This window comes from Lagenorhynchus albirostris, chromosome 9 (assembly GCF_949774975.1).
Source record: "Lagenorhynchus albirostris chromosome 9, mLagAlb1.1, whole genome shotgun sequence".
NCBI lineage: Eukaryota > Metazoa > Chordata > Mammalia > Artiodactyla > Delphinidae > Lagenorhynchus > Lagenorhynchus albirostris.
Window position 1 is genome coordinate 12727841 of NC_083103.1, and position 22842 is coordinate 12750682.

Sequence of the window (22842 nt, forward strand, 5' to 3'; positions counted from 1 at the left end):
GTGTGGCCTCTACCCTCATTACTCTAATATTGCAGCTTGCTCCCCTGCCTTCACCCTCCTGCCATTCCTCAACCCCTTTACATGCTCTGCTTTTTTCCATAGCATTTTACCACCTTCTGTATCATTTGTCATTCTATATCACTTATGTCTTTGTTGTGTCTGTTATTTATTGCCTGTCTCCCCCTACTAGGGTGTACATTCCACAAGGTCAGAGATCTTTGTTTTGTTCATCTCTGTATCTCATTTACTTAGAACAGTACCTGGCACATAGGGAGAGCTCAATAAATATTTGTTGAATTCATTTAGTATGTAGGATCTCGGGCCCACTCTAATAGTCTCCACGGCTATTTTAGGAAGCCCCCAGGTAGGGGGTGGTTATTTCACAGGTGTGCCAGGACACCTGCTGCTCCAGCTTACCGCCCCAGCTGTCGCCAGCCAGAAGGTTTCTGGTCAGGGCATGGCGGCCTGCTGCTAGAGGCTGCACTGTAGTCTGTGGTAGAAAGTGGGAAGGGGATGGCTCGCCCCCCCACTCTATGTAGCACATAGATTCTGGGTCCTAAAGTAGTTCTGCTGGCTGAGTCTCCCAAATGTCTCTTTAGGAACCTTAAACCAGACCAGCAGCCCAGGTAGGGTGTCCCATTCACCACGTCGCCTCTTCCACTCTCCCAGAATCCTTTGCCTGACTCTCCAGGACCACTGCATCAAACCCTCTTCACTTTCAGCCTCAAAAACAAAATGCCCCCCGCATATCAAGTCATACATATAGGGCCCAGGGGGACCAACTCAGAAGCATCCTGACTGCATTCTGACAGGCTCAGCAGGGATACTCTGAGGCATTTAGTTAAGAGTTATTGAAACCAATCTGCCCACCTCTGCACCAGCCTCCATGGGGCTCCTCCTATCCATTCACACGGTTACACAGAAAAGCAGACTTGTGTGCAAGCCCAGTTTGAGTTTGCTCTGTGTGCACGTACATGATTTTCGACATCATCTGGGGTATACTGCATCTAATGTTTTTTATCCCATTTGTTAAAGTTTTCTATTACCTCCGAAAGGGACTTCAGAGGCTATTATCTAGTGGCCTCAAAGGCTACTCCTCAGACTGGAAAAGCCTTGTGAGAACAGGGAGTTGGGAATTAGATCAGAGAAGAGAGGGCTTTCTTCCTGCTGCCTTGCTGTGGGGCTCCTCATTGTGCACTGATGGGAGGGCGGGGGGGCCTGAGCAGAATGAAAGTGCTGAGCAAAAGAGTGGTTTGAAGTGCTGTCTTTTCCCAGGAGATTTGAGTTTTGTACCAAGACGTTTTTTTATATATGGAGGACGTGTCATAGAGCGCAGCTTTCAGTTCTAGCCAACCACACCCCAGGAAAGGGGAAAATATAATGACACAGAAGCAAAGGACATGATGAAGGAAGAAAGGGTGGATTATCTGTGTCTTCATTCCTCCTAGCCTTTGAAGAAAAGGGGAGGGCACAGTTTGTGGGGAGGACTTTAGATCAATCTAGATGTGCTCCAAAACTTTTGAAGGGGGAATTGGGGTGATAAAAGTAATACTCCTAATCTCTGACCTACAGATTCTTTGTTATTAAATATATCTATTTACATATTCAACACATTTTTGAAGAGTACCCAGTCAGATCCTTGCTCTCTGAACTGGTAGTGCCTAGACAGGTATGAACGAGACAAAGCCCCTGCTTTCAGACAAATCCCAGTCCCCTGCTGTTCTCCAGGGCCGCTCATTAAGAATCCTACAGTCTCTCACAATCACTGCCAAGGGCAGCTTTGCCCATCCGGCCAGTGTTTATTTTACCACTTGGTTCATCTCTGTTTCCTGTGCACTGCCTGGCATGCAGTAGGTGTTCAGAATGAATGAAAGAATATGCTTATCAAGAATTCTTAGTAATTGAAACACAGACAATGAGGGCAAATAGCAGACTAGGTGTCCTAATCCCATGCTGCTGGTCTGCTAGGCGTTTTACATCCTAGACATTAATAACAGGTATTTCCCTTTTTCCTTTCCTTTTGGAAACAGCACCAGTGGTTCTGACAGCTCCTTCTCAGATGGTCTCCCTGTTCACCTACTGAACACAGCAGATGAGGTAAGATTATAGAGACTCTTGCACCCAGAAAGTAGCAGCCTAAAGAAAGCATGACACTACTGGATAATTTGGAAGAATTTTCAACTATCCCAAGATCTGCAGAAAATACAGCAGTAACATCCTAACTGGTTACCCTGCCCTGGAGTCTTTCATTTTGTCCTTTATAACTTTCTTTTTTAAATCTAGGGGGGAAACATGCGAGAACTCCATATTTATTCCAAAATTAATTAAAAGTGGGGAAAAAAAGTTTAACTAAAAGTGAAACCCACGTTAAGAGATAGAGGTTGTTAGAAATGACCCAGAATTTCCCTGGTGGCGCCGTGGTTAAGAATCTACCTGCCAATGCAGGGGACACAGGTTCGATCCCTGGTCTGGGAAGATCCCATATGCTGGGGAGCAACTAAGCTCCTGCGCCACAACTACTGAGCCCGTGTGCCACAACTACTGAAGCCCGCTGCCTAGAGCCCGTGCTGTACAACAAGAGAAGCCACCATAATGAGAAGCCCGCGCACCGCAACGAAGAGTAGCCCCTGCTCGCCGCAACTAGAGAAAGACTGCGCACACGCAGCAACAAAGACCCAACGCAACCAAAAATAAATAAATAAAATATAAACAAAATTTAAAAAAAAAGGACCCATACTTTTTTTTTTAAATAAATTTATTTATTTATTTTTGGCTGCACAGGGGCTTTTCTCTAGTTGCGGCGAGCGGGGGCTCCTCTTCGTTGCAGTGTGCGGGCTTCTCATTACGGTGGTTTCTCGTTGTACAGCACGGGCTCTAGGCACGTGGGCTTCAGTAGTTGTGGCACGCGGGCTCAGTAGTTGTGGCTCACGGGCTCTAGAGCACAGTAGTCATGGCACACGGGCTGAGTTGTTCCACGGCATGTAGGATCTTCCCAGACCAGGGCTCAAACCTGTGTCCCCTGCACTGGGAGGCAAATTGTTAACCACTGCGCCACCAGGGGAGTCCCACAAATGAGCCATACTTTTTAAAAAATGTTTGTTTGCATGGTTTTAGGTAGTTTTTTTATATTTCCATGTATTAAGTAATTTTTCTTCTGCCCCATCTATTAACAGACTTGTTTTTCACATAGATGGTATAAGAGCTTTAGAAACAGCAAAATGTTTGTTGTGGTTCACTGTGCACCTGATTTCCTAGTTGCATTAAGAAGTATCTTCATCATAGGGTGAGTTTAAGGCTGTGTCAGAAGGAACCAGCCGTATCAGACTGGACCCTACAGTTTCTTCAGCTGGATTTACAGCAGCATCAGTATAAGCTTCACCACACCATAGGTACCTGGAAAATTAGTCCTGAGCTTCATTTGCTTAATTATTAAAGCCACCCTATGGTAACAACCAAACTTTATCTGTTAAGCACACATCTAATCATCGGTGTTATCTGTACCTGCCAATATTGCCATAAGTAATGTGCTTTCAAATTTTATATCACAGATATTTGTTTATTGGTATAGGTGCCCCTTTGGCAGTATATCTATAATAGGGGGATTTGGACGGTGTTAAGTGGGGAGGGGTCTCTGGTAATGAGGTAACTGAACTGTTTTTTGATTCTCCAAACCAACAACAGTTCAACACTGTGAGGGCACACATACTGGGTTAGCCATTGCGTCTTGAGTGTTGTGTGAAAAGAGTGCTACATGTGGGTGGGCGTACCACTGGAATCCTCAATGGCTAATTTCTCTGTACTTTCTGGAATAGTTGAATCAGAAGAAGAAGATGTATAAGAAGAAAAAAAGGAAGCCACTTCAGTCTAGGAAACAGCGAAACAAACAGTATCAGAAAAGTAATTTGATGCAGGAGTCAAAGTTAACAGAAGATGCCCCAGTAAGAAAGCTCTGTTGCCTACTTCTACTGTCCAGTTAGAGTTTTCTACAGAGGGAGCAGGACAAAGAGTTAAGGTTTACTCTAAACCAGAAAGGGAATGGGAAATGGGGCAGGGGGAAGTTTTCTATTTGGATTTCAGAACTCTCCCATGGGTCCTCTGGATATCCCTAAGCAGATTTCAGCTTAGCGCACTAATCCTCCACTACACTCTAGCATAGCAAGTCTGGGTTTCCAAGTCTGGATTTCCAGAGGAAGGAGATGGTAATGGAAAAGTGGTGGCTAGAACTAGACCAGAGATTCCAGGTGGCTGAGAATTCAGGCCTGGTCCAGGCTAAGGACACTTGGATACCTCCTTCCTGCCTGCCACGCCCACACCATACCCCCTGCTTTCTAAAGATGAAAATGCTTTCAGAGGTGGGAGTTTTACTCTTGGGTGAATTGGGTCAATTATGAGTTGATTAATTGTAATAGAGCAACTGAAAAATATTCTCTTTGTAATCCTTCTAGGAAGGGGCAGGGTTTGCTTCTACTCTGCAAAAGCAGCCTGCTTTTTTCAAAAATTCAGAGAATACCAGTTCTTCAATGATGAAAAATGAAAAACCAAGGTTGAATGAGGTAGTATTTTTGCTTGACCTTTGTTTTTTTTTACTCATTCATGGAAAATTTATTAAAAACCTTTTTTTTGGTAATATGGTTAAAGTGTACAACATGATGATTTGAGATATATATATATATACACATTGAGAAAGGATTGTCACTGTTTAGTTAATTAACACATCCTTCACCTCAAACAAATATTCACTTTTTTTTTTTTTTTTTTTGCTGAGAACTCTTAAGTCCTACTCTGTTAGCAAATTTAAATTATACAACACAGTACTGTCAACTATAGGCACCATTCTATACATGGTAATCTTCACACCTCATTCATTTCGTAACTGAAAGTTTGTATCCTTTTACCACCCTCTCCCTATTTTCCCCAATCCCAAGCACCTGGCAGCCACCGTTCTACTCTCTGTTTCTATGAGTTTGGATTTTTATTTTAGATTCCACATATAAGTGATACCATGCAGCATTTCTTTGTCTGGCTCATTTCACTTAGCATAATGCCCTCCACCCATGTGCATATGTTTTGTTGCAGATGGCAGGATTTCCTTCCTTTTTAAGGCTGGATTATATTGTTTGCAAGTATTTTCTCCCATTCGATAGGTTATCTTTTCATTTTATTGATTGTTTCCTTTGTTGGGCAGAAGCTTTTCAGTTTTAGTCTCACTTGTTTATTTTTGCTTTTATCGTCTTTTCTTTTGATGTCAAATCCAAAAAATCATTGCCAATGTCAAGAACTTTACCCCCTATGTTTTCTTCTAGAAGTTTTACAGTTTGGGATCTTGAATTTAAATTTTTAATCCATTTTGGGTTGACTTTTGTGTATGGTATAAGACGGGGTACAGTTGAATTCTTTTGCGCATGTGGATATCTAGTTTTCCTAGCACCATTTATTAAGGATACAGTCTTTTCCCCCACTGGTTATTTTTAGCTCCTGTGTTGAAAATTAATTGACTATATATGCATGAGTTTATTTCTGGGCTCTCTATTCTGTTCCATTCTTGACTTTTTGTCACACAGAGTCTCTGATTTTTCCAATTAGTACGTCTCTCTCAGAGGGTGAAGAGTGCAATAGCCCTCTGTCACTCTTACTGTCAGTACCACTGGGAGCAGGGGAACATTAAAATTGGTGGGGACACTGACACTGCTTTGGATTAGACACCACTGAAGTCTGATATCCCATATTGGTGAATTGTGATTTTATACCCAAAACATAAGAGCTGGCTGCTTTAACCATCCATCCATCCATTCAGCAAATTGTATTGTGTAACTACTATACGCCAGGCTGTCTACTGGATGCTGGGAGTGCAACATTGAACAAAACACTATCCCTGCGTCAGGGACCTTAGGGTCTGCTGGGTATTTTAACAAGTAAGCAGGAAGCTACATACAGAGTAGGATGCAGTAGGAAACAGAGGAGACAAGTTCACCCAACTTTTAGTACTTTGGAGTGTGGCTATAAAATCCTTGATTCTTTTATGTATAAAAATTGGTTTGGGTACAATAGTAGCCAAATAGGGTGCATGAGGCCCTCCTCGTGTGGAATGCTGCCCTGTGGTTAGGGATGATAGAATAAGGTCCCACCGCATTACACGGAGGAGCCCGCACAAAGCACAGCCATCTCTGTTCAGTATTGAGGGCCATTCGGTGTCTAGTGTAATAATGGCAAGAGCACAAGCTATGGGGTCTGTCTTGAGTTCAAATTCCATCCCCACTATGTAGTTTTCTGTGAGTTACTTAACTCAGGGGCTCAGTTGCTGCATCTAAAATGTTGGGGTAATAATATCTACACATAGGTTGTTGAGAATATTCAATGTGAAACCGTGTGTGACGTGCCTGGCATATGGTAGGCATTCAATAAGTATTAGTTTCCTTCTTTTCTTCAAATTACTATTTGTTTGTGTTCTGCCTCTCTTTTCATGTTAGAGTATCATAATGAATCAACATGCATGAATAAAAATTACTCTGTGTGTTTTCTATAATCACACTTGTCCAAGTGGAAAATTTAGTGAGAATGTGTTCATTTATTTTAGTTAAATGGAAGAGACAAAGGCACCTCCCTGGGCCCATCAAAAATGACCACCTTGATTTTGACTAAGAATAAAGAGAGAATGCAGGTATTTCACCTAATATATGTATATATATGCCAGCAATTAATTTATTTTTCAAATGTATTATGTGATTTGGAGGGGTGGTGATCTGCAGTCCACACAGTATCACCGCCTTGGATTTGTTCTGCTGAGGTGAACATCTAACATAGTCTGCACTCTCAGGCTACAAAACACCTGACCAGCCAGGGGCATTGCCCACAAAGTACTGCAGGATGGAGGAAGCCCACCCAGGGCTGAAAGCTTGCCGCGGAGAATTTAGTTTCATTTCAATGAACATTTGTTAGGCAGCTATTATTTTGTAAATCCATGGCAACATTTCAGGTACAAAGTGATGGTGAACGCAGTGGTTCTGAACCCTAGGAGGTGTTAACAAACCAGGGTGCCACCATCAGTTGTGAGGGGTGTTTCACATCCACTGTTACAGTGATGGTTCGGTACCGAGGTTTGTGAACGATTTGCTTTTTTAAAATAATAAGTTAGAATGAATTCCTATTTATCCCTATAATAACATCTCTCTTGCTCCTTTGCACTTGCATATTCTTTCCTGAGAGGGAGGAAAAAGAAGTAAAGAAACAGCTGGTGAGCTGTGGTTTCAAATAGCCCTGATTGTGTCTGCGGGAAAGTGCTGTTCACCTGTGTCCGGGTGGAGCAAAGATTGAGGACCACTGGATTACTGTAGGTGCACTAGGTATAGAATAGATGATTCTCTCAAGGTGAAGTCCCTGCCGTCTTCCCAAGTCTGCTGCTTGGCAAGTCTCAAAATGATGCTCTCATTTACCCGTCAATATTTTACGGAAGACCTACTATGTGTGGGGCCCTTTGAAGACTGTATGACATGAGCCCTCCCTTAAGGCCGTGATCCTCTAGGAGGGGTAACAAGATAGATAGTCCAACCACCATGATATAACAGAAACAGAGCAGTGAAAAGAGAGATGTAGATAAAGTCAAATCAAAGAGGATTCTGTCCTGACACACTGATAAGTGATGACTGTCCTCTTTCCTCATACAGCATCCACTGCAGGGTGTCTGTGGGTGGCTAAAACCATATCCTACCACTGAAACGTGCAAGCTAGGCTGTAACATGTAACCAGGGATTCAGTTGGACACAATGTAGTAGACGAATGCCATCCAAACCTTTACTTTTACTTCATTTTCTTTAAATTTCTAATTTAATGTTTCTGTAACAGAGATGTAGGCATTTAAATTCCGTGGCAGGTCAGATAAGCAGAGTTTAAAAAATGGGACAGTCTCCCAGCTTGTAAAGTAAGCTCTTCTCTTCCTTTGCGTTATGTTTCTAGACAGCTTATAAAATGCAGTCCCTAAACTTCTCAGGGCAATTAAAATATTGCCCATGGACCTTTCTTTGGCTATCAGAGGGACTAGGACAAATGCTTGATTGGTGCCTGCCCTGTAACAACGCCAGCTACTTTGGTATTTGAGGGGAAATGCAAATACTTCTCACTGACTCCTGCGAAACCAGCACCAACCCTAACTATAACTTCAGGAATTGCAGCATCAAGTGGTTCACCTTTTATGTCTTGTTTGCACAGAGAGAGAAGCCAGGATTTACAGTATCATGCTCTCCAAAGAGAAACACAAACCCCAGCCAAGAGCCAGCTCCAGATACGAAGCCAAACTGGTCCAGGAACAGATATCCTGCCACAAAGGGAGGCCGTACGACTGCGGTGGTATACCCATCCTTGCACATATACACCTACCCATAGGGTGCCTGGGCCATGCCACACAGGCGCTTCCTTGCTGTGTTTTGGGTTAGACACATTTTGTAACGAAGGGATTTGTATGCTAGGGAATTACGTTCATTTGTGGTATTCTGTGTTGTGTGTTCATCATGCACTGTCCTCACCCCAGGTGCTTACACTGTGTTCATGCTCTCAAGATGCATACCTCACAAACTAAATTATTTTTTCATAAAATGAAATTTTATTGTGATGTATCCAAAAGCTTCCCTTATCAGAAATTGAAGTGTGTACTCGTGAAACTACAACACAGATATACCTCAGTTTAACCAATAGATATTCTCTCTAAAATTATGTGCAAATCAATTTTAAAAGTGCAAACTCTGTTTTAAACGTATTCTGGGAGTTTACTATGTTAAAAGTCTTGTGTCAAAGCTTTCTAGTGTTCAATGATTAGTCTGACTGGGGTATATCAGGTTTGCTCAGGGTGAGGTGTTCCCACATAGAGAAAACAACTCATGTACTACCTGGAAGTCAATGTTGCATATATTATGTTCAGCATTGTTATGTGAGTTTTTTAACCCATTGATTAAAATTCTTTCTCTCCCACAAATTGTTCCCTTTGATTGGTTAACTGCGTAATCTTGTGTGAATAGATACTTTAGATTTTCTATCCCTCGCAAGCACCAAGCACCACCTGCTGGCTACAGCCTGCATGTCAACGTGCAGGAGTCACGTTAAACAAGGGTCACTCCAGTTCGTGCCAGGCCTCCTGTTTTGACTTTACCTGCTTCCTTTCACATTGGATTGAAAGTTTCCTAGTACGTTTTTTGTCATCACTTTTAAACTCTTTCAGCCACCACCACTACCTAGATGACTAGAGATTAGAACCAAATGGCAACACATTTTATTATAATCCCAGTGTCTGTGTCTTTTTTTTTTTAATTAATAGACTTTATTTTGAGAACAGTTCTAGGTTTACAAAGAAATTGAGGAAATAGTACAGAGAGTTCCCATATACTGCCCACCTCTCCCCACACACATTGTGTGTGTGGGGTTTTTTTGGTTTTGTTTTTGTTTTTAATTTATTTATCTATTTATTTTTGGCTGTGTTGGGTCTTCGTTGCTGCACGAGGGCTTTCTTTAGTTGCGGCAAGCAGGGGCTCCTCTTCGTTGCGGTGAGCGGGCTTCTCACTGTGGTGCCTTCTCTTGCTGCGGAGCATGGGCTCTAGGCGCGTGGGCTTCAGCAGTTGTGGCACGTGGGCTTAGTAGTTGTGGCTCACGGGCTCTAGAGCGCAGGCTCAGTAGTTGTGGCACACAGGCTTAGTTGCTCCGCAGCATGTGGGATCCTCCCAGACCAGGGCTTGAACCCGTGTCCCCTGCATTGGCAAGTGGATTCTTAACCACTGCGCCACCAGGGAAGCTCTGTGTATGTGTTTTTAAAGGGAATATCTGCCCATGCTCTTTACATAGGAGTTTGCAAATGGCCTTCTTCTATTCCACATCTTACACCCTAAAACTATTAGTCAACATTTTAAGTATCTAGAAATCACCCAGCCAAAACCCCACTTTTTGTTCCTAAAAGGATATCTTTAAAGGACAAGTCCCAAAACAAACCACTGAGAGCAAGCCTTGTTTGAAAGTTGTTTAGAAATACTTGGTTTTTGCTCCAAATAATTTTGGAAGAAGTTTATTAAAAGCACCCCAGTATGATATTTTTGGAATAAAAAACTAGAATACATGATCAGATTTTTTTTAAGTGCTTTTTGAGAGTGAAAAGCTTCCTGAGAGCTGTGGTTTGGCTGCTAAGATATCAAAGGGGCAAAAAGGAGAGAATCCTATGCAATCCAGGCACAGCCTCCACATCCAGTAATTGCCAAAAGGCCATGGCAGTTCAGTGTTGGGCCCTGCCCAGCTCACAGTCAGTCCTGTTAAGTAGTAGCTATTTGTTTTCTTTAGAAAAGAGGGGCAAGTTTGCCTGCTTAGATTAAGAGAAAGTGCCCCGCAGGGCATTTACGTGCTACAGCATCTAAGCCAATATGCCTATCATTGCTCATTGTGCTTTTTTTTTTTTAAACATATCTTTTGAAAATAAATTTATTTACTTATTTATTTATTTTTGGCTGCGCTGGGTCTCCGTTGCTGTGCGCCGGCTTTATTTAGTTGCGGCGAGTGGTCTTCGTCGTGGTGCGCGGGCTTCTCATTGCGGTGGCTTCTCTTGTTGCAGAGCGAGGGCTCTAGGCGCACGGGCCTCAGCAGTTGTGGCACATGGGCTCAGTAGTTGTGGCGCACAGGCTCTAGAGCACAGGCTCAGTAGTTGTGGCGCACAACTACAGAAAGAAAGAATGCTATGTGAAAATTCCAACTTCCTGCTGGCACCCCTCCCCTAAGACGTGGGCTCTTCCCACAAATTCGTCGGTCAGAAAGAGCGCGCTCAGCAGTGACTTAGGGACTGAGGAGAATGCCGTGATGTGCCAGACTCCATTCCTGTGCTTAAAGCCCAGGTGGGGACAGACTAGTGAACCAAAGCGAGCCCGTCAGTAAGACACTCTGCTATAGCTTTAGAACGTTGTCATGGGTTAAAGAGAGCCACCAACTGAAATGTGAAATACCTGGGTTTGAATCCCACCCAGACTCGGGGGTGGTGGGTGCAGTTGCTTAACAGCTCTGGACCTTCGTTCTCTGACCTGAAAAGTGAAGTGACTGTCCAGGTGAAGTGATCTCTAAGGCCCCTTCCTTTTTACAAAATCACATTGGCTTGAATACTTCCCCCAGCTGTTGATCATGGATTGCAGTAAGATGCCTAGAACAGCTTCCCTCTTGGGCCTGAACCAGCTAGGTCCTGTCACCCAGCCTCTGGTCCTCGGGGAAACAAAGCCACTTTGGTGGCTCTAAGTACAGTCCCCTCCCCTCTCGGCCCCTCCAAGCTTGGCACAAGCCATCTCTCCCCCCGGCCCCCTGAACCGTTGGATTCAGTGACCAGAAATCACTTCAGTAAACCCCTTCTCAGCTGAGCTCAAACTCCAGCCACTCCCCTTTCTTTCTCTTGGCTTCACTTCCTCCCCCATTCAGCCCAGACTCCAGGGTGCATTACATCAACCCCTTCCCTGCCAGCACCCCGGACTCCTCACCCTCTGTGCTTCTGCCACATCCACCTGGTAGTTCCCCAACTTTGGCTCCTTCCAGCCATCCCGACCATCTGTCTTCTCCACTCCTACACCCAGGCTGCCAAGATGGCTGCAGGAAAACCTGTCCTTGAGCGAACCGGGGCCACCGCTCACGTGTCTCCTCCAGCCTCAGAAATGTATCCTCTGCTCCTGAAATGGAAGTTCTCTCACCCTTCCTTCTCCGTGGCTATTTTACACCTCCTCCCTTTGCTCAAGTCCCCTGCTTCCCTCCCAGCAAACAACCTCGTTAGGACGAAGTGGTTAAGAAGCTAGGCTCTGGTGGGGTGGGGTAGGCAGAAAACTACAAACAAATTCTGAACTCTTTTTAGTAGGTTTGTTTATGTACTTGTATTGGCAAAATGATTCTGAAACTATTTTAGGTGTCTTACATGATTGGGCAAATGAGTAAATGTGTTGATGTTGTTAAGAGCCAGGGTTCTCACTCTGCAAGAAGAAACATACAAATATTTAATGGAGGGAAACAAGAAAAAACCCGTGGAAGTGGATTGGAATTGGAGATATCAGTGTGCACTCATGATTTCTAAAGTATGAATAGGTATGTATATTCACATGTATATATATTCAGCTCTGTCTGCTAAGAGGGCCTAAAATCCAACACACCCCGTTAGCAATAAGCATATTTTGCACTGAGATCTTGTACTCTCATACCGTTCCCCTCTGAAAGGAATCAGCGTTCGTTAGAGAAATGGCTGCTTCCAGGGCTGGTACATTGCAAATATGCGATGAGCAGCCTGGAACATTTTGTCATGCCAAAAAGTAAGACAGTACTTTAAAAAAAAAATTAGTAGTAGGCATTTCATAGGACAAAGGAGCCAGTTTGAAGGAGCTGCCACCAGCCAAAGCTGGGATATTAGGTACCAAAATGATTAAGGACATTCATAAATTATAACCCATTGAAAAAATTAGGAATCAGTGAGTTCATATTAATGAGAAAGGGAGAGAGAGAGAGAAGAGAAAGAAAGTAGAATGAATGCTGAGTGTCAAATGGTGAATGCAGAGGGAGTGCTGGAGTTGGGATCAACATTTTGCAACCACCATAGTAAAGTGGATCAGGCAAGAATCACCAATGGAGGTTAAATTGAGAAGGAAGCATGAGGAGCGGGATATTTGCATGGGTTCAGAGTGTCTCCACTCAGATTGCTTACTCGCTGTAAAGGAAAAAGTAGTTAACTATGTGATGAAGAAATTGGACAACATCTTGACTGAGTGACCACTGAGGGGTGGATTGACATCATGTAATTCTGATGCGACGCCTGAGAACACATCACATATGTAGTAGTCTGGCTGGAAATGCATACCCTGAATCTAATCATGAAACATGAGACAAAGGCGAAATAAGGAACATTCTACCCAAAACAAAAATCTTGACTCTGGCATCAGAATGTCTGGGTTCAAATGCTGGCTTTACTGGTTTTATGACCTTAGGCAAGTTACTCTCTCAAAGACTCAACTTCCTCATCTGTGAAATGGGAACACTAGCAGGACCCACCTTTCAGCGTTGCTGGGGGTGCTGGATGAGAGAATGCATATAAGGCACTTATCAGAGTGCCCTACACGCGAAAGGCTCTCAGGAATGGTCAGCGGCCGTTACTCTTGTCCACCCTGCCTTCCTTTCCTTTGTTTTTAGAGAAAAAAGTGCCCAGTTTCAGGTTTAAGGCTAACCTCTCCACCTATGTTTCAATTCCATCTCCCCAACTTCTCTCAAACTTTCTGCTTTGCTTTATTCCCTCTTCTGTATTTCTCTCTCTTTACCGGCAACTTCCCTGTAGCCCAAAAACATGCCAAGCCCTTCCCATCTTTAAAGAAAAGACAAAACCTCTGTCACGTCCTGCAAAGTTTCCATTCCTTGCTGTCTCCACTCCCCACCTTCTAAAAGTTCTCACCTCCCATTTTTTGTAGGCCCACGATGTGTCAAGAGCTTTACCTTTACATGGGAGATATATACTATGCCCCTGTTTCACAGATGAGAAAAGTTGGTCTCCCCAAGGATTTGAACCTAGATCTGCCTCAGTCTCGAATTGTCCAGTTGGCAGCCACAAACCACAGGTGGCCATGGAGCATTTGAAATGGGGCTGGTCCAGACCGAGATGTGAATACGTATCAGATTTCAAGGACTTAGTACCAAAAACAGACTTGTAAAAATCTCATTAATATTTTTATATTGATTACATGTTGAAATAATATTTTGGGTGAAATATATTATGAATTAATTTTACCTTTTTATTTTTAAAATTTTTTTATTGGCTGCGCTACGCGGCTTGCGGGATCTTAGTTCCCCGACCAGGGACTGAACCCAAGCCCTCAGCAGTGAAAGCGCTGAAAGCGAAGAGTCCTGACCACTGGACCACCAGGGAATTTCCTCTTTTCACTTTTCTAATGTAGCTACTAAAAATATTGAAATTATGTATTGTGGCCAGCATTATATCTCTATTGGACAGCCCGGTTCTAGAATATTCATCTCGCAACGCAACATGGCCTCTTGTCTCCTGAGACACCACTTACCTTAGCTCCCTGAATGTGTCCCAGGGCTTCTTCCTCTACATACCCTACATGGGTGATCTCCACCCATCCTTGATGCCTGTAAGCCATGATGACACTGCATCAGCCCCTCCTCCACCCCCGACCCCTAGATCCAGCTGTCTCCCCTCCATCTCCACTTAGTTTCCCTCTGCACCTCAAAGGCAACATGTCCAAAATGGAATTATTCAATTATCTTTTCCTTAAACAGGAGCCTCCCTCGTCTTCTCTCTCTCGATAGAAGCGCCACTGTTGTTACCATGTAACTCTGTACCTCCACACTCATCAGGTACCAGAGACTCTACCTCCTAAGTAAATCCACAGACTTCTCTCTACCCACTTAGTTCAAGTTGTCATCGTCCTCCTAAACTGTTAGATCTGGTCTTCCAGGTGACCTTTCTTTGGCAGAGTGGCCAAGATGAGCCCATTACAAGGCCAATCTGATCACGTTCGTCACCTTGCAGGGGCCCATCTCTGATAGGGCCCTGTTGCTGCCTCAGCCTCCAGCTCTGACTCCCTGTGAATCTGGAACATTAACTACCCCTCCCAGCTCCCTCCCACACCCCCCACCTCATTACTTAGCAAACACCTGCCACCTTTCAAGACTCAGCCCAAATAGTAGCCCACTCTGCAAAACTGTTCTTGGTGCCATTTCCCGGGCAGGGCTCACCAGTCCTTCCTTTGCCTCCTGGAGACTTTGACCTCAGCACCTGAAACACTTCAGTGCACCAATTTGTTTACTCAGCTGCCTGCAGTCTCTTAGTTGTGGCATGCGAACTCTTAGTTGCAGCATGCATGTGGGATCTAGTTCCCCGACCAGGGATCGAACCCAGGCCCCCTGCATTGGGAGCTCGGAGTCTTACCCACTGGACCACCAGGGAAGTCCCCCAACTGCCTTTCCGAACTAGAATGATTTCAACCACAGTCCACAGGAGGAAAAACAAAATTCAAACAAAACACAGTTACTGCTTCATACAAATAAGAAGTCCAGATGTAGGGCAGCTCCAAGACTGCTTAATTTATTTAGCAGCTCACTGGCATCATCAAAGATTCAGGCCTTATCATCTTCCATCTCTGTCACCTTCGGTGCCAACTTTGTCCTCAAAGTGAACTCTGCTCTGTTAGTTGTACAGCTGTAGCAGACCCAGGCAACCACCAGATCCAACAACACCCAGTGAAAGAACATCTGTTCCTGTGTGTCTTTTATTCTTCGTCTTCTTTTTAAAAATAACCTTTTTTTAAAAAAAATAATAACCTTTTTATTTTGGAATAATTTTTCATTTACAGAAAAGTTAATACGACAGAGTTCCCATATACCCCTCACTCAGTTTCGGTTTCCCCTAATGCTATCATACATCACAACCAACAAAACATTGGTACATTGCTATGAACTGAACTCCAGACTTCATTGGAATTTCACCAGTTTTCCCTTTAATGTCCTTTTTCTATACCAGGATCCAATCCAGACATCACATTGCTTTTCGCTGTCATGTCTCTTTGGTATCCTCTGGTCTGTGATGCTTTCCCAGTCTTTCCTTATTTTTCATGATTTTGACAGTTTTGAAGAGCACCGGTTAGGTATTTTGTAGAATAGTCCTCAAATTGGGCTTATGATTTGATTGGTGTTATGGGTTTTTGGAAAGAATGTCACAGAGGCCAAATGCCCTTCTCATCGCATTATATCAGGAGCACTTGTCTGCATGACATCACCGGTGATGGCTAGGAAAGCCTTTCCAAAAGCCCTGGAAAGGATTTCCCCTCATGCCTTTTACTATTGTAAAACAATACAGGTTTATTACAGAAAATTAGAGAATCAGCTAAGCAAAAATAAGGAAATAAAAACACAATATTGCTATCACCAGAGATGATCATAGTTAACAAATTACTTTTAATCTTTTCAGATTTTTCTTTTTTAAAAAATGAATTTTCGTTAAATGAGGTCATATTGTATACATTGCTTTACAACCTACTTTAATTAACAGTCCTCACCTTTCATATAAGTTTTTATTTTTGAATTATATAAATAGAATATTCAAAACATAGTATTAAATTGTAAAACAAAGACATAATTCAATCTACCAGCATTTAAAAATCTGCATATTAAAAGATCACACCTTCTCTCAGAAAAATTAACAATAACAACAAAAATAAACTGCACTAAGACATGCCTTCATAAAGGTATTGAAATTCAAGGTGAAATTAAGGCATCCAGGCAAAAAGATTAAAATCTTTAACATGCATATAGTGAAGGAATGTATTTTCCATGATCCTTTTTTTAAAAAAAATTTATTTAGTTATTAATTTTTGGCTGTGTTGGGTCTTTGTTGCTGTGCGCGGGCTTTCTCTAGTTGCGGTGAGCAGGTGCTACTCTTTGTTGTGGTGCGTGGGCTTCTCACTGCGGTGGCTTCTCTTGTTGCGGAGCACCGGCTCTAGGCGCGCGGGCTTCAGTAGTTGTGGCTCACAGGCTCTAGAGCACAGGCTCAGTAGTTGTGGCTCTTGGGCTTAGTTGCTCCATGGCATGTGGGATTTTCCCGGACCAGGAACCCGTGTCCCCTGCATTGGCAGGCAGATTCTTTTTTTTTCTTTTTTTAAAAAAATTTATTTATTTATTTGTTTTTATTTTTGGCTGTGTTGGGTCTTCGTTGCTGTGCGCAGGACCCCTCTAGTTGTGGCGAGCGGGGGCCACCCTTCGCTGCAGTGCGCGGACTTCCCATTGTCATGGCTTCTTTTGTTGCAGAGCACGGGCTCTAGGCGCGCGGGCCTCAGCAGCTGTGGTGCACGGTCTCAGTTGCTCCAGGGCATGTGGGATCTTCCCGGGCCAGGGCTCGAACCCATGTGCCCTGCATTGGCAGGCAGATTCTTAACCACTGAGCCACCAGGGAAGCCCGGCAGGCGGATTCTTAACCACTGCACCACCAGGGAAGTACCCTATGATCCTTTTTTTAAAAATCTACTAGAAAATGAACTTTAGTCAACCGAAGGATGAATGGAGACAACCTCACCAAAAGGACTCATAGAGAATATGAAAACCATTTTATTTTATTCTAATCTTAGGACTTTTAAAATTGTGAATGTCTTGGGCTTCCCTGGTGGCGCAGGGGTTGGGGGTCCGCCTGCCAATGCGGAGGATGCGGGTTCGTGCCCCCGTCCGGGAAAATCCCACATGCCGCGGAGCGGCTGGGCCCGTGAGCCATGGCCGCTGAGCCTGCGCGTCCGGAGCCAGTGCTCTGCAGCGGGAGGGGCCACAGCAGTGAGAGGCCCGCGTACCGCAAAAAAAAAAAAAAAAAAAAAAGTGAATGTCTTTTATTATAAAATGGAATGAAAATATTAACATAGCAATATGTTTTTTGGCCAGGTGGCTTATAGGATCTTAGTTCCCCAACCAGGGACTGAACCCACACCCTCCGCAGTGAAAGTGCAGAGTCCTAACCACTGGACTGCCAAGGAATTCCCAAACCTGCAATATGTTAATTACACTTATAATAATAGTTGAGAAAGAGGAGTAAAGGTGAAAAGTAGTGTGAGTGTGATGATGCTGATTTCATAAAAAGATATGTAAAGTTGATAAATCAAGTAATAAGTATATTTAAAGTTATAAATATGAACACTTAGACATACCATGTGTGAACACTGTGAAATACAAGAATACAATTAACTGGAACCTGGAAGGCAGGAAGATGATGGAGATAGGGAAGGGAAAGAAGTGAATAAAAATTTATTTCAACAGTGCTCAGAGTATGGACTGAATAGATACTGCCTAATAAAGAGAGAATAAGGTATATAAGTTGTGGTCACCAAAATAGCCACTATATATACAACAGAAAACCTTCAAATATACCTACACACACTCAAAAAGAAATAGTTCATATCATAAAATCTTATTTTTAAGCTATCAACAAAAAACTATTTTTAAAGTTGTAAACACTTTTTTTAATGTTGGAAAAAAATTTTAAAGCATAATAACAAAACTATGACCAAAAGTATTTGTCATATCAAGAAATGTAAATTGGCTGAATTCATCTATTAAAAGAAAATTTCAATCCCTGAATCTGATCAGCAGTTGGTTGAATCCACGGATGCGGACCCCGTGGACACAGTGGAACGACTAGATTTTCAGGTTGAATCACAAAACAAAACCCACCAAGTATATGGCATATAAAACAGACACCTAAAATGAATTAACCAAAAAAGATTAAAAATGAAAGAAAGGGGGAATTCCCTGACAGTCCAGTGGTTAGGACTTGGTGGGTGCGGACAAAAAAAAAAGAGAGAAAGATAGAAAGGGCAGACAAGCACTAAGTAAATGCACACAGAAGGATATAAAGGACCATAGTCTAAGCATGAGATAAGGTAGAATTCAAGGCCAAAAGCATTTAACAAGACAAACTATCCGAAAGGGTGCAATATACAATGAAGCTCTAGTAGTTAACCAATTCTCTATACCAAATAACATGGTATCAACAATTATAAAGAGAAGACTACTGGAAATGCAAGAAGAATTAGACAGATACACATTAATATTGCAGATTTTATTTCACTTTTCTTTGATCAAGTGGACAAAAACTAAAATACACACACACATACACACACAAAACATTTAAACCTGAAAAGAAAAATGTCCTTTGTTAATGCTCATGGAACACCCAAAAATCACTCATATATTAAGTCACAAAGCAAATAAATCAATTTATAAATAAAATTTCAAAAAGTATAAATAGAAAAGTCAACATTCTCTGAACACAAAACAATAAAACTAGTAATGAATATTATCCGGGAGGTAAAATGAAAACTGCCACTAAGATAACAAAAAGTTCTCACAAACAAATCTTTGGTCAAAGAAGAAATCAAACCCAAAATTCCTAACTATTGAAGAACATATTAGAAGCTATGAGCTAAAGCAGTGCTCAAAAGGAAATTCATACTTAAATGCTTGGTGGGGACGGGGGGAACTCTTGCAGGCAGCACGGATTTGATCCCTTCGTCAGGGAACTAAGATCCTGCATGTTGCCCAGTGCAGCCAAAAAAAAAAGGATGATGTCCAATGCTTATGGTAATGAATACGAAAGGGTAACAATGAAAGAAGTAAGCCTCTATAGTAGGCGGAATTCTAAAGGTCTCCCCCAAGATTCCTGTCTGCTGCTTATTTAATCAAAACACTAATCTAGGTACTGCTATGAAAGGGTTTTGCAGATGGAATTAAGGTTATTAATCAGCTGACATTAAAATAGGGAGATTATTCTGAATTATCCAGGTAGGTCAGGTGTAATGACATGAAATCTTAAAAGCAGAAGAGGGAAGTAGAAGACTTCATCAGAGAGATGGGGTAGAAGAAGAGGCAGGAGAGATTAGTAGGCAGGAGATCAGAGAAATTTGAAGCATGAGAAAGACTGGACCCACCACTGCCAGCTTATGAAGATGAAGTCAGGGAACTGTTAGCAGAGTCTCCAGAAGCTGAGAAAACTGGCCAGCAGACAACAAGGAAATGTGAACCTCAGTCCTATGACTATGTGGAACTGAACTTGAATTCTGCCAACAACCTGAATGAGCCTGGAAGTAACTTCTCGCCCAAAGCTTCTAGTGGGCCAATGCCTTGATTTCAACCTTGTGGGACTCAGAGCTGGATATCAGCCACTCCTACTGGACTTCTGACCTGCAGAACTGTCAGATAATAAACTTGTATCTTTTTAAGCCACTAAGTTTGTGGCAATTTATTATGGCAGCAATAGAAAACGAACACAGCATCTAACTTAAGAAGTTAGAACATGAGTGAAGTAAGTCAGACAAAGACAAATATCATATGATATCGCTTATATGTGGAATCTAAAAACATGGTACAAATGAACCTATCTACAAAACAGAAATAGAGTCACAGACGTAGAAAACAAACTTATGGTTACCAAGGGGGAAAGGCGAGGAAGGATAAATTGGGAGATTGGGATTGACATATACGCACTACTATATATAAAATAGATAAGAACCTAGGGAATTCCCTGGTGGTGCAGTGGTTAAGAATCCTCCTGCCAAAGCAGGGGACACAGGTTCAATCCCTGGTCCAGGAAGATCACACGTGCCGCGGAGCAACTACACCCATGTGCCACAACTACTGAGCCCGCGCTCTACAGCCCAAGAGCCACGACTATTGAGCCCTCATGCCACAACTAGTGAAGTCCGCGTGCCTAGAGCCCGTGCTCTGCAAAAAGAGAAGCCACGACAATAAGAAGCACGCACACCGCAACAGAGTAGCCCCCGCTCGCCGCACTAGAGAAAGCCCACACGCAACAATGAAGACCCAACGCTGCCAAAAATAAATAAATAAAATAAATTTCAAATAGATAAGAACCTACTGTATAGCACAGGGAACTCTACTCAATACTCTGTAATGACCTATATGGGGATAGAATCTACGAAGAGTAGATATATGTATATGTATAACTATATACATATACATACATATACATACATATATACATATACATATATACATACATACATATATGTATATGTATAAGAGTAAATATATATATGTGTATAACTACATATATCAGGTATATGTATAACTGATTCACTTTGCTATACAGCAGAAACTAACAACATTGTAAATCAACTATACTCCAATAAAAATTAATTAAAAAAAAAGAAGTTAGGGGCTTCCCTGGTGGCGCAGTGTTTGAAAGTCTGCCTGCCGATGCAGGGGACACGGGTTCGTGCCCCGGTCCGGGAAGATCCCACATGCCGCGGAGCGGCTGGGCCCGTGAACCATGGCCGCTGAGCCAGCGCGTCTGGAGCCTGTGCTCCGCAACGGGAGAGGCCACAACAGTGAGAGGCCCACATACCGCAAAAAATAATAAATAAATAGATAAATAAATAAGCTACAAGGATATATTGTACAACACAGGGAATATAGCCAATATTTTATAATAACTATAGAGTATAACCTTTAAAAATTGTGAATCACTATGTTGTACACTTGTAACATATATTGTACATAAACTACACTTCAAAAAAAAAATCAGGGACTTCCCTGGTGGCACAGTGATTAAGAATCCACCTGCCAAGGCAGGGGACACGGGTTTGATACCTGGTCTGGAAAGATTCCACATGCCTCAGAGCAACTAAGCCTGTGTGCCACAACTACTGAGCCTGTGCTCTAGAGCCCACAAGCCACAACTACTGAAGCCCGTGCACCCTGGATCCCGTGCTCCGCAACAAGGGAAGCCAACGCAATGAGAAGCACATGCACCACAACAAAGAGTAGCTGCCACTCTCCGCAACTAGAGGAAGCCCGTGCACAGCAATCAAGACCCAATGCCGCCAAAAATTAATTAATTAATTTTTTAAACATCAGAAAAAAACGTCCCCTTGCTAAATGGTCTCTATGGTTAAATATCAAAATTCTGGATTTAGTTAGAATCAACTTTTAAGTTTCTTTTAACTCTAAAAGCTACAATTTGGTATTATATTTCCATGTGCCAAGCTGGGTAGGCATATCATTTCATTCAATTCTCACAACAACAGTATGAAGTAGACATTACTATACTCATTTGTTTAAGGTTCAAAGAAGTCGTGTGACCTGCCATAGGTCACACAGTTAATAATTGGTAGAGGTGAAATTTGGACCAGGTCAATTAGACTCCAAAGTCCAGGCTCCCTCCTGCTCTGTAAACTGCCTCTCTAGCACCATACTGAGTCCAGGACAATATTAATTAAAACTAACATTTGTATTTCAATATACAGTTTTTAAAAATCTCATCAATTTATCAATTTCACTTAACGCTCAATAATAACCCTGAGAGGCAGGTAGTAGTGTAATCCTTAGATTTAGATAAAAAAATTGAAGAAGAAAACATGACTTCTGAATCTTTTTTTTTTTTTTTTTTTTTTTTTTGCGGTACGCAGGCCTCTCACTGTTGTGGCCTCTCCTGTTGCGGAGCACAGGCTCCGGACGCGCTGGCTCAGCGGCCATGGATCATAGGCCCAGCCGCTCCGTGGCATGTGGGATCTTCCTGGACCAGGGCACGAACCCGTGTCCCCTGCATCGGCAGGTGGACTCTCAACCACTGCGCCACCAGGGAAGCCCCTGAATCATTTTGATACAAAAGAGAGCCAAGATTGAACTTCAAGTCTCCACTCTCAGTTTATTCTATGCACCAGGCTCTGCCTAAGCGTTGATATAGAATGTGTGAGCTGGGACTGAAGGGTTGAAGACAATGCCATTTTCTTTTTGCCTCTAATAACCTGTAGCCTGGTAATCACTGAAGTAATTGTTCATTTATGCAAAAATATTTATTGAGCACTTAGTATGTGCCAGGCACTGAACATACAAGGAACAAAGGCTGTCCCGGCTCCTGGATTCACGGGGTTTACATTCTGGTGGAGGAAACAAAAAGATAAATTTCAGACAATGATAAGTGTTGCAAGACTATGGAGCAGGAAATAAAGAGGAGGTAAGTTTAAATAGACGTCAGAGAAGGCGTTTCTGAGAAGTTAACATTAACTGAATGAATGAGTACATGTATAGCAACCCCCGATGGATTCATTTTTCAAACTTATCTAGTTTTGCTGGCCATTAGATTGTTTATGATTCTGATGCTGAATACTCTTTGGAGCTTATGTTGCTGATGCCAAAAGGGCAAGGGCAGAAGCGAAGAACATGGACGAATCCTTTCCAATTCATTTCACTCCTGTGACCTTGCCTTTGCCGTCAGGGTCACTCCCCACCGCCACGCCCATTCTTCTGCCCCCGGATGCTTCCAGCCTGCGCAAGCGCAGGAGAAACTGCTGTTCCTAG

At 42.7% G+C, this 22842-nt stretch overlaps 1 protein-coding gene and 1 long non-coding RNA gene across 6 annotated transcripts in view; one reads left to right on the forward strand and one right to left on the reverse strand.

Moving 5' to 3' along the window:
• The window catches only part of AGBL2 (AGBL carboxypeptidase 2), a 44868-nt gene extending 35758 nt beyond the window's left edge, over positions 1–9110 (forward strand). For all 5 annotated transcript variants that reach the window (XM_060159142.1, XM_060159143.1, XM_060159144.1 and 2 more), the window contains 5 exons: positions 2031–2097; positions 3813–3938; positions 4446–4553; positions 6575–6658; positions 8203–9110. In XM_060159142.1, coding sequence (XP_060015125.1) covers positions 2031–2097; positions 3813–3938; positions 4446–4553; positions 6575–6658; positions 8203–8376 — 559 coding nt within the window. In that variant the 3' untranslated portion in view covers positions 8377–9110. The remainder of the gene's footprint in view (positions 1–2030; positions 2098–3812; positions 3939–4445; positions 4554–6574; positions 6659–8202) is intronic.
• A 5938-nt stretch (positions 9111–15048) lies between these two features.
• Positions 15049–22760, reverse strand: LOC132525801 (uncharacterized). Its single transcript, XR_009542363.1, has 2 exons — positions 22376–22760; positions 15049–15286 (listed from the first exon to the last, which is right to left on the reverse strand). It is a non-coding gene; the product is annotated as an uncharacterized LOC132525801 (long non-coding RNA).
• Positions 22761–22842: the final 82 nt, after the last annotated feature.